The 12,032-nt window shown below is 42.9% G+C and overlaps 2 protein-coding genes across 6 annotated transcripts in view; one reads left to right on the top strand and one right to left on the bottom strand.

Annotated features, from left to right (window-relative positions):
• Nucleotides 1-12,032, bottom strand: part of GDA (guanine deaminase) — a 462,724-nt gene that overhangs the window by 155,736 nt on the left and 294,956 nt on the right. The gene's annotated exons all lie outside the window — the stretch shown is intronic.
• Nucleotides 1-12,032, top strand: part of CEMIP2 (cell migration inducing hyaluronidase 2) — a 58,845-nt gene that overhangs the window by 35,171 nt on the left and 11,642 nt on the right. For all 5 annotated transcript variants that reach the window (XM_083403332.1, XM_083403330.1, XM_083403329.1 and 2 more), the window contains exons 7-15: nt 798-967; nt 1,430-1,639; nt 2,733-2,938; nt 3,926-3,995; nt 7,132-7,260; nt 9,505-9,593; nt 10,383-10,514; nt 10,707-10,742; nt 11,013-11,168. In XM_083403332.1, the coding sequence (XP_083259458.1) occupies nt 798-967; nt 1,430-1,639; nt 2,733-2,938; nt 3,926-3,995; nt 7,132-7,260; nt 9,505-9,593; nt 10,383-10,514; nt 10,707-10,742; nt 11,013-11,168 (1,198 nt within the window). The remainder of the gene's footprint in view (nt 1-797; nt 968-1,429; nt 1,640-2,732; nt 2,939-3,925; nt 3,996-7,131; nt 7,261-9,504; nt 9,594-10,382; nt 10,515-10,706; nt 10,743-11,012; nt 11,169-12,032) is intronic.

Raw genomic sequence — 12,032 nt, 5'->3', positions numbered from 1 at the left:
AAAGAGAATCTTCACTATGGCAAAAGTGAATTTGGTAAAAATACTAGATTCTGCTAGATAAAAGGCCACTTTTAAACAGGAAAAGTTTGATTTTGGGTTGTTGTTTTAAGGCGAAGTAAAGGAATTTGTGATAAAACATTGAAGAGAGAGAGAGAAAGAAATTAAATCTTATATTTACCTGTAAAATTATTCCTAACTGTAGCTATGAGACCTGTGAAGCCATATCATCTTTTCAGCTTCTGAAGCTATTAAAGTAGCTCACTCACTTTCCTTGTCTAATGTAAGCGTCCTACCCTAAATTTTGGTGTGAATGTTAAACTACATAAACTCAGAATGATGAAGGATTTGGAAGAAAGTAATTCTTGACTGCCACATCAACCGTCTCCCATTTATGTTTTTGGTCATCCATCTGCACATGGCCATTGTAGACCACTTTTCTGCTTCTAGATAGTGCTCCTAGAAATAATTTGTATGGCAAAATCATCTGTGAACAAAATAATGAGCGCTTGAGTGGGCTTCATTCCTCAAATTTGTACAGATCCTAGGAAGGTTTTCATAAGATCAAATCATATGTGAAAACTTCAGCATGCCTGTTCATTTTCTTTCTGACACACGGCAGGCATAGGACTAGATCACATGAACTCCGTGGTGGGACAAGATTCATCTTCCACTCCATAGCTCTGCCTTTCCAGGAATGAAGCTTAACTGTGTTAGCAGGTTGCATACATTCACAACAGATAAGAATCAGAGACCTCCATTTTTCACTTGCTTTGAACATGAACTTCTCTTTCAAACAGAAATCCCTCAGTTCCTTCATATAGGAGAAATTGTTGATGGAGTGGACATGAGGGCTGAGGTCGGAGTTCTCACTCGGAACATCTTAATAAAGGGAGAGATGGAAGATTCCTGTTACACTGGCAAAGAGTGCCAGTTCTTCCATTTTGATACTTTTGGTGGACATATCCAGGTATGGACGGGGGGGGGGCATGCATGTGGGGGTGCTAAATTGCTTCCTGTCATTGCCCCAGTAACTTTTGCTGATGCAGACTTTCCATGGTGATTATTCCCTTCCTGTTTTGAGATATAATATTTAAGTTGCCATATTTCAAAAAGTAAAGACCAGGACACTCCAAAGTTGTTGATTCAGGAGAAAGCACTGGCCCAGACAGGAATTCTGCTTTTGAAATCCCAGTAGCGTCCAGGAAAACCCAGATGTATGGCAGTCCTATTACATGTACAAGTAAGGCTTTAGCCTGAATACAACTATGGCAGTCTTGCCTATAGCAGGGGTAGCCAATGCTGTTCTGTATTGTTGTGTGTTTATCTCGGGGAAATGGGTGCTTTAAAGCTTGTAAATCACTGAACTGTTGTTGATCTGGAGGGAAAAATGAATTGGTAAACAATGAGATTATTTTTTGTCCTCTTCCAGATTCTGAAGAATTTCACCTCTGTTCACCTCTCTTACGTGGAACTCAGACAAATGGGTCAGCAGGTCCATGGAGCTTACCCTGTTCACTTCCACCGCTGTGAAGATGTGGACGAGAAAGGAGGGTACAACTACAGGACTTATGTAGAAGGCCTCTCAATTCACCACTGCTTCTCTAGATGTGTGACTGTTCATGCAACAAATGGCTTGCTGGTAATAGCAGCGCTCCTTTGCCTTCCCCTCTACTTCAAACTTCCTCTGTTATTGACCTCTTTGGATCATGCCATGCTAACCATGGTTAGTTGCAAACTTCTATTTGCAACTGTGGTTAGAAATGGTGTTGCAAACTGCCAGTGGTGCAGGCATAACACGAATCAAGGTTACAGCTGCAAAGGGAAGGGAGGAGAGTCTCTGGGGCACTCAGGATCACATGGTCATGGTTAGGAGATCGGGCAGGATTTCATCTGCACAAATCTCTGGATGTGGGGTTTTGGATTTATTACTGTGGCTTTCAGCCCCTGTGGGTATTAGCGTTTGTGAGGAGGTTTCGTCCTAACTGTAGGACCTGATAAACATGAATTGGGCAGTTTGTAATTATTTACTTTTCTTCAGCAAAGAGAATGCACAGGTGTATGGAAGACACATCATCGCTTGGCCTAAGCGTCAGCAGCATCTAGAAGCATTTTAAATTTGATTGACTGGTCTTAGGTTTGATGATAACACTAAGACCCACTTCAGTGTTCTTGGCCCTGGGAACCTGGAATCATGAGATTGCCTTTCCATGTTATCAGTTGCTTGTATGAAGTGTTGGCTAGATGATTTGATCAAGTGCCAACCATGTCATGGAGATAATATTGGGGAGTGGGACAGGGCTTTCCTAGCACATCAACTGAATAACATGCCACTGGCTTATGTGTCCCTATGAATACATGAGAAAATAGGGTTTAATGTTTTCATAAGTTTTTGTTTTGTTTTGGGAGTATGCTAGAATTTTTTTTTATAATTTTTGAAATCTGCATTTTGCTCCTGAACCTCACGATTATTGTCAGCTATCTATCAACACATCTGGATAAAGTGATGTATGAGACATAGTATATAAACATATCTGGCAAGAATTTGAAGCCTAAGTTCATCCTAAAGTTCTGCATTGGTGGGCAGAAAATGTGTGTGGTTCATTATCCTGATTTAACTATTACATTGCTAACAGTGAAGTGTCTGTCCTCCTGCAGCTGCGTCAAAATAGTGGCGATGTAATGCAGTTCTCATTATAGGCGTTTGGGAATGACATAAACTTTTATTTCTGCAGATAAAAGACACCATTGGATATGACACACTAGGTCATTGTTTTTTCCTGGAGGATGGCATTGAGCAGAGGAATACACTGTATCATAACTTAGGGCTAGTCACCAAACCAGGCACACTCCTTCCTACTGACAGGAACAGCACAATGTGCCTGGCCATGAAGGATCATGTCTATGGAGCCTATGAGCCAGTTCCAACCACAGACTGCATGTGAGTGACGGGCTAAATGATTGGGAGGTGGGGCTGGAATTTCAGGTGCTGATTATTTGATTGGTATTCTATACAGAGGTAACTTCTTTTCAATAAACTACCCACAGTCTGTGGATGTGGCTTAAGTGCTGGCATGTTGAAGGAGGCACTGTTGTACAGTGGCTAGCTCTCTATGCTGAGCCATTGAAGACTTGGATTCAAATCACTGCTGAGCAGTGTAATTCATTAGGCAACTTTAGGCTAGCCAAAGAGATTGATTTGCCAGGTTTGTTGAAATATGAGCTTAGCTGAATATATATTGCAACATTTAGCCTGTCTGAAGTCCGTGGAATGCAGCAGGAAAGGTAGTGGGACTAAGACTTAGTGGCTTGGATCCAGAGCTGCCATGCTCCAATTCCCAGGGCTCTCTTCCATTCACGGAATGGCTTTAATCCAGTGGAGGTTTCCACCGGTGGAGAGGAAGGTGATTTTCGTTGATTTCCCTTTTCCCTTGTAGCCATTTCCCATGCTGCTCCAGAGGGTCCCCCACTCTCCAGAGCACATTTGGAGAAACTGTGGGGAGAATTGGTGAAAATCATTCTCCTCTACCTTTTCCCACCAGCAGGTGCATCCTGTGAGAGGCATTCCACTCCTGAGATCTCAAGATCCAAGCCAAATATTCCTATTTATTTTAGGAAACAAAATGCATAGCGTTCCAAATGACAAAAGGCTATTAATGAAGAGATTGTGTAAATACATCCTCTCTTCCACAGATGATTCAGATAGTATGTGATTTGACTTCAGGGCCTTAAGTTTCAGTATAGGAAAGCTATATTTGAATTGTTTGTTTATCTACTCTTTTAAGCATTGTTGCTCAATCTGCAGAGATCCCCCACCCCAGTAAAAATGAACGTTGCTTAAATTTGCAAGTTTACGCTCTTACTGTGAGACATATGAGTATCTGTAGGACCTGCTGCTTACACTCTTTCCATTTGTGTCACTTTGCAGGGCTGTTTCCACATTTTGGATTGCTCATCCCAACAATCACCTTATAAATAACGTAGCTGCTGGCTCACAGGTGAGGCTCTTGGAGCACTGGGTTAACTAATTCTACAAAATGGAAGCATACTGGAAGCATTTAACATTCATTCAACTCCCTTTGTTTTCTTATCATAATGTCCTCATTTTTATATTTAATATGCATAAATGATAAACTTTTCAGAAAAGCTCATAAAACCTATATTATAAATCACGGGTTGGATTTGAACGAAGTTAGTTGAACCCAATTAGTTTCAGTGGTAATTAACAGGGCAGTCCTAACCCATGTCTTATTAAATTCAGTGGGGCATATTTCTAGGTAATTGGGATTAAGTTTGCAGCCTAAATTCAGCGAATTTAGCCTGGATCCATTCCCATGTATTTTGCTGAATAATATTTTTCACTTTGCAGACCTTTTTCTTCATGTACAAAGATGTTTAAAGAAGATTTGTTTTTATCTTTTACAAGCCAGTAAAATTGTGTTACTTCAAATGCATTGAAAAATCTCCCTATTCCAAAGAAAAAAGTTACTTTTTGTAAATGAGAGGTAGTTAATTTAAGCATAAATCTCTGTGGTCTAACTGGTTGGATGTCTGTTTATTTTAAGTGGTAGCTTAGTTTTAGTGCTGCTGAGACCTAAATTGGTTAGATTTTATTTGAAAACTCATTTGACTCAATATTTTGCTTACACAGGTAGAGTGCTGTACTATTCACTATGCAGTAAGAAACAATGAAATTTACATTTTCTATTCTTATGGTATTCATTAGTGGGTTTTGTAATGAAGCTGGAGATTAGGGCCTAAGACTAATCTTAACTCAGAAAAAGTCCCATTGAATCCATTGGAGCCTACAGATAGGGGTTTATTGGGAGTTAGGGGAGGGGTAGTGCCTCTGGTTGTGCTCCTTCTGGGGTAGTTGGTCCACTTTGTACGCCACTTTCTGGCAGCTCCTGCAGCCCAGCTGGTGCCCAATGCATTGCTCTGCTTTCCTTTGGACTGCACCAGTGAGGCTGAGAGGGGTCTTGGCATCTGGGCAGCCCAGGACCTCCAGACACACTGCCCAGGCTTGTGTCCCAGGAAGGCCACTTCAGTGCTGCTAATGGAGCAGTTTGACTTCACCCCCAGAGGGACACTCCATTGTCTCCCAAGGCAAGCAGATGCCAACAACTCTCAAGTAAGTAGGGGTAGGAGTGCAGCCTTAAATGTAATGAGAAATGTAAAGTGTATCAAGGAAAAGGAAGAACACTTGTGTATTAGAATTCAGAATAAAGATGATTGTGGTGATAACTGCATTTTCCTTTAAAAGAAAATGAAACTAGATAATAAGTTGGGAGTCCCAGCAGTGGTAATGTTTGTTTGGCATATGAGTTAAAAAGCAGCAGCTGTCCTTTATTGTCTGTCAGTTTAAAGACAGTTTGAAGGGTTGAATCAGAATTCAGGATGAAAAGACCAGATGTGAAGAGCTTATGCATGAACCAAGAGCGAGTGCTTACATGCACGGGAGTTCATAGGTTAGTGGGGAGCACTGAAAATTTGGGTTGTATGTTAAGGCAAGCTTAACTATTTTGACATTTTGAGGTGTAAAATATATTGGGAAATCCAGTGAAGATTTGAAACTGATGAATAAATATTGTGAAGGTTTCAAAGAAGATAGAGCTTTGCCCAGGGCGTTCTCTGCTGGGAATTTTCCAGGCTGGGTCTTAGGAGTACAGATAGTGTTTTCCACTCAGGCTGCAAGGCGACCCTGGAGAATCACCATGGAGAGTCCTCTGAGCTGTGGTCACCTTTTGCAGCCACTCTTAGAGCTGCACTGCTAGTTCTGGTTGTTTTTTTGCAGTGGCCTCTTTGCACCCCATGGTTATGGGTGCTTTTCTGTCCCCAGACACTGTGCTTAAAAAATGGGAACGATTTCTGCACAGCCTCCTGGGCTGCAAATGGCAAAGAGATTCATGCAGCCCAGGAAAAGTGTCTCTCACGTGTGCAGCCAAGAAGGCTTCACCCTCAGGAAAGGAGGGGAAAGAACTGGGCAGCTTGGTGGTTTAATTCAAGCAGACCACTGAGAGGGTTTCAGTGTGTGTGTGTGTGTGTGTGTGTGTGTGTATGGGTGTTGTTGTTGTTGTTGTTGTTGCTTGCTTGCTTGCTTGTTTACTTGCTTGTTTGACTTGACTGGTTCATCATGCAAACCTTCAATTGCCTCAACTTGGACTGGACAAGGAGACATATTGCAAAGGCCAGGGAATTTTTTGTTTGATCCTGTGCAGGAGAAGGAAAAAGCTTCTTGAATCTACTTTCCTCTGAAGGAGAAAACCTGCCAACAATCCTCTAAGAACTGCAAAGGTTTTTTTAATAGCATTGCTTTCCTTGGCAACCCCAGGAAGAACAGTAGGAAATGAATTTTATAACAACAGCTAGTAACCACCAGTTGACACCCCATCAATGTGAAGTTGGGGGGGGTGTCCCAATGTTCAACAGTTGCTATTTTGTTGCCCATTCACCTACTTTGGAGAGATACTTTTTGAACTCATTGCACTATATTTTGGTTTTTACTACCCTAAATAATTTGCTAGCACCTGTAGCTTGGGTCCCCTTGTTGCTCACCCCTAATGCCAGAAAATTTATGAACAAGTTTAAAAACACTCACCTGTCCTTATACAGATCCTTGGAGGAATGTAATTAGCTGGGAGTAAGAAGCATAATTGGGGGACGCGGGTGGCGCTGTGGGTAAAACCTCAGCGCCTAGGACTGGTCGATCGCATGGTCTGCGGTTCAAATCCCTGCGGCGGGGTGCGCTCCCGTCGTTCGGTCCTAGCACCTGCCAACCTAGCAGTTCGAAAGCACCCCCGGGTGCAAGTAGATAAATAGGGACCGCTTACCAGTGGGAAGGTAAACGGCGTTCCGTGTGCTGCGCTGGTTCGCCAGATGCAGCTTGTCACGCTGGCCACGTGACCCAGAAATGTCTGCGAACAGTGCTGGCTCCCGGCCTCTAGAGTGAGATGAGCGCACAACCCTAGAGTCTGGCAAGACTGGCCTGTACAGGCAGGGGTACCTTTACCTTTACTTTAAGAAGCATAATTAGAAATTAGAAAGCACATTATGTAGTAGTAATTATGATTGTGTTGCCGTGTTCCTATCCAAACGGATCCATGACTAAGTTTATTTATCACCTCTTGTTTCCAGGATGCTGGCATATGGTACATATTTCACAAAGTGCCTACAGGAGAGTCTCATGGGTTGTTTCCTGAAACCAAAGCTGAACTAACACCACTAGGAATTTTCTATAACAACAAGGTGCACTCCAACTTTAAGGTAAATAATTCTTCAAATGAACTGAAAAATTATGTATGATTTATGTCTAAAGTACTATATTTTTCTCTCTATAAGGCGCACCTGACCATAAGGCGCACCTAGTTTTTAGAGGAAGAAAACAAGAAAAAAAATATTCTGAATCCAATGTTGATGGAGAGGAGTTTTAAGTGGGGAGGGAAGAAAAAACACTGAAGGGACAAGGAGCACAAAAAGGAGGTGGCTAACAATGCAGGAGAGGGGTTTAAGGGGAGGGAGGAAAGGAAGGCAAAAGTTCTCCCCCCTGCCCAAGCCAGCCCCCCCCTCTCTCCCCCTCACCTGCATGTTTTCTGGCACCTGCGCGTCCATGGCATGCTTCCCTGGACGCAGCACCGGAGCACAGAGAGGAGGAGGAGGCGACAGCTGTCATTTGCGCTCCTGGCCGCCGGAAGCTGAGCTGGGTGGGCTGGAGCCTGCGCGCCGTCACCTCGCAGTAAGCAGACACGCTGAATAAGGGGAATGGGCCATCACTGGTCCGATCCGAGCAAACACAGCAACCGAAAACACAAGAGGGTGGGCAGTAAGACCCTGAGGCAGAGGGCAGGAAAGGAATTCACTGCATGTGTGCGCTCCCTGCCGGAAAGGTACAAGAGCAGCGGCTGACTTTAACTGCCCAGTTAAAACCGTATGCGGTGGGGAGCGCAAGACAAAATAGGAGTCACAATTGAATCCTTCGGAAGGTGCTACAATAACTAGACAAGGGGAACAGGGCTGATGAACAAACGGTAGTCTTGGGATGCCGTACAGATCGAGAGGCTCCACACACAAGGACACTCAAACGCCCCCTTTAACCACGCACTCTCCCGTGCAGCAACACGACTCACACGCCTCCACACACACACACCAAAATATGCCTGATACAGGAACCCCAGCAGCCTCCTCTCTGCAGCCTTCCCTCCTCATGACGCACGATCCGATTTTCGCCCCTGCACTCTGGCGATTCAGCTGCAGGGACCACACATTCGCTCTATAAGACGCCCAGACATTTCCCCTTACTTTTTAGGAGGAAAAAGGTGCGTCTTATGGATTGAAAAATACGGTCATTGCAAATGATGATGAATATCATTTACTGTACTTTTCCATGTATAACATGCCCTTGTGTATAACACACACACCCTGCCAATTTTGGGGGACCAAAATTAAGAAAAGGGGGGATTCCCCAAGTTCTTGAGCTTTTGGGGGGGCATAGTTGTTGGGCTTTTTTGCAAAAAGTCACTCACCCGTCAGACTGACAGTGCTGCTTGCGCACGTAGACAAAGCAACCTATCCTCTTTCCCATTGCTGAAAAAGCCAATTGCCGCAGCGACAGCCAATCAACAACAGCCCTTTCAGCAGCCACCAATAACACTCTCCAACTCGTGGCAGCAACCAATCCCATGCCCCACAATGCACTACCCATGTATAGAAGACCCCTAATTTTGAACATGATTTTTAAATTTAAAAAAATAGGCTTATACCTGGAAAAGTACGGTAATTTTTTACATTTGTGTACTGCCCTTCATCTGAGGATCACAGGGTGGTTTACAATATAAAAACACAAAAATGCATACCATAGTAACAAACAAAACCAATAATCTCCTCCGTGACGCCCTCTCCCCAAATTGCAGACAGACCCATCTTTTCTCAGGATTCGTGGCCAGATAGACATTCTGAGCGTCTCCAAAGAGCCCAGCAAAATCATACTACTTGACTACATTCAGAAATTGACTATGACGAATTTCCTCATTGGAATGAACTTGACATTGCCATAATTTTTCATATTCTTGTCATCTTTCCAATTGGTTTTTGATGTCCTTCCAACATTTTCTTGGTGTTCTTCCAACACCAGCCAAGCCAAAAGAAAGGCTTCATATTATTGTGGACATGCTGGGTAGGTTCTGCAAATAGAAAGAATGCATGCTGACATTTTCCAGTTCATTGTCCTGGAGTCCTAGAATTTTAGCTGAAAACACATTCCAAGTCTTAGGTGTGGTAACACGAACTCTTCACTTCCGTGAGATGGCTGCTTGAGAAGAAGGAGGCATTTTACTGGCAATAGTGGGTGGAATATTCTGAAATGTTCAGTTTCTAATGCAGGAGACAAGACTCCTGATTTCTTTCAATCTGTGAAAGCTTCAAGAACATGTTCCCAGGCACTTTTTCCTTCTCATATTAGACTATAAACACCATACTGATTATAAAGTTATTTGTATCTTTTTATTATTTCAGGCTGGATTGTTCATTGATAAAGGTGTGAAAACTACCAATGCAAGTGCTGAGGATAAAAGGGAGTATCTGTGTTTGGACAATAACGCAAGGTAGAACATACTATGTGGAAGGAAATGATTGAGGATTAAATGCAGGAGTGTTATTTTTGTTGTCCAGAATTTGCAAACCCAGCTTAATGCACATGGAATGCCTTAGAATAATGTAGTTGTGCACATGTTTTGGCTGCTAAATCCACAATTTTTGCAGCCTTATTAACCATCTGGATAGTGAAACACTTCCAGTTGTTACTCCCCCACCCCCCCAGAGGCTGCCACTGAAGTGCAAGCATGTTGTTGCTACCTCACTGTTTCATTCAGTTCTGCCTGTTCCTGTTTGTTGAATTGCGGTCCATGGGCACACTCACTATTGGGGTGTATAGAGAAGGGTTGGTCAGTCTCCCAATTACCATTACCACTGCTCTACCTGTGCACAGCCCTCTGCGTAGATAGAGGCATTCCAAACACCACTGGATTTTGTGTTCTAGAATTAGGTAGCCATTAAGTACTTGCAGCATTTTTCTTACTTTTTTCCACACTCTCATAAATAAAAGGAAGGAAAGCTTCAACAATAAATTCCCTCCAGGACTGAAGCATCTGCATCTGTGGGTATGTTGTCCTTTTCCAGTATGAGATTACTGGGGATTGCTTTATGCTATGGAAATTAGGTTTTGCTTAGTGACAAAGACCCTTGGAGTTCAAAAGTAAAACCTGTTTCTTTTTTGCAGTATGCGTGTGTGCTTGAGCTGATTTTTTGTAAACATTTGTGTGAGGTGCTGTCGTCTGATGTACGCAGACTTGCAGGTGTGCAGGTCCATTCACATCCCTCCCTTCTTTTTCAAGGTTTCGACCACATCAAGATGCAGATCCTGCAAAGCCCCGAGTTGCTGCTCTCATAGACAGGCTAATAGCTTATAAAAATAATGACCATGGAGCTTGGGTCAGAGGAGGGGAAATCATTATTCAGAACTCTGGGTAGGTTGCTTGTTAAAGTAAATAAAACAGCTATCTTGAACAGACTTGCACAAGGTGACTGTACCGGTAAAACTTTGTCCTGCCAATTTCTGGAAATGTAAAGTATCGTCATTTTCACCTATCTGGATTGGGGCTTTAGGTTTGGGTTATTGGTGTTTTTCCTGAAATAATTGGTTGTTTTTTCTCTTCTAGCTTTGCTGACAATGGAATAGGCTTAACCTTTGCCAGGTTAGTGCTGTTTCATTTTTACTACTCCTGTATTAGTCTGTCTCCTTTGAAGTTTTAAATGTCAAATCAGAAAACAGATCCTAACAAGTCTGTGCCTAAGTTATTGTTGGACTCCAGGTCAGAGGCAACGCTGCCCTGCTGGCTTTCACAGATAGCTTCAGTAGTTTTTAGCTGCTGTGTTGCACAGGTAGAGAATATTCTGTTCAGGTTCTTAAATAAGCAAGGTTGTAGTTGAAAGTATTATTATTATTATTATTATTTTATTTGTAGTGATGGAAGCTTCCCAAGTGATGAAGGCTCCAGCCAGGATGTATCAGACTCTCTGTTTGTTGGTGAAAGCAATAATTATGGCAATTCAGGCGGCCAAAACAAATACTGGGGCACTGGAGGAATAAACAATAAAAATCGTACTTTGCCTAGAAACCGGTAAGCATACAGTGCCTGAAACAGAGTGACCTTTCCAGGGGCGCAGCTCTCGTTACCCTCCCTGTGAGAAACTCTACAAATATCCTACTATAAATTTCTGACTTGAAGTTGGGTTTCTCCAGCTCTCTTCTTTTTATTTCTGTCACATGCCAGCTCCCCTTGCATTCTTAGTAGCACAGGCCCGCCATCCTGTCCAAGCACATTCATGTCTTGAGAGAGCCTTCTGGATCCCATCTTCTTCCCATTGACTTGCTCCTGAACCTTCTTGTTAGAGCCGACATGCACTTACGCACTGGGACGTTCATGTGGGCAGGCCTCCAAGTAATGCTCTTTTAAATTACCTTCTGTGTTTCACAACGCCTGCAGTTTTTCTTACGCAGTGTTTGCATTTCTGTTAAAGGAGATGAAAGAGCTCTAGTGACCTTTTAGGGAAAATGTTTGTTCAGCTTTGGGAATGCCAATTTGACTCCGCTTCACATTCCTGTCAGTAAAAGAGTCTGGATCTCTTGCTGACCTTGCAGGAGACCTGCATGCTTAAAAAAAGAATATTTGCCGTCTCCTAGAATGATAGCTTCATGTCAAGGTGCAAGTAGAACCACATACACAAGAGAGTTGATGTGGAGGGAGTCAGTTTACGTCTGCTAGCAGCCGTCAGTGGCATTGGACAATGAGCATTTGTGACCAGTTTCCTGAAGCTGCTTGCAAATAAAGTCCTTTGGAGGTTTGGGCACTCTAATTAACAGTATTAACAAGTTTTAGGCTTACCATGCTAGTCTGAATGATAGGCTAGAAATGAGCAAGATCAAAGTGCAAAAGTTTGACTATTGCACAAAATCTACCTGCTAATTGGTACCTCTTCAATAC

Source organism: Podarcis tiliguerta (genome assembly GCF_965153285.1).
Source record: "Podarcis tiliguerta genome assembly, chromosome: 11".
Lineage (NCBI taxonomy): Eukaryota > Metazoa > Chordata > Lepidosauria > Squamata > Lacertidae > Podarcis > Podarcis tiliguerta.
This window is presented reverse-complemented; position numbering and strand designations above follow the sequence as displayed.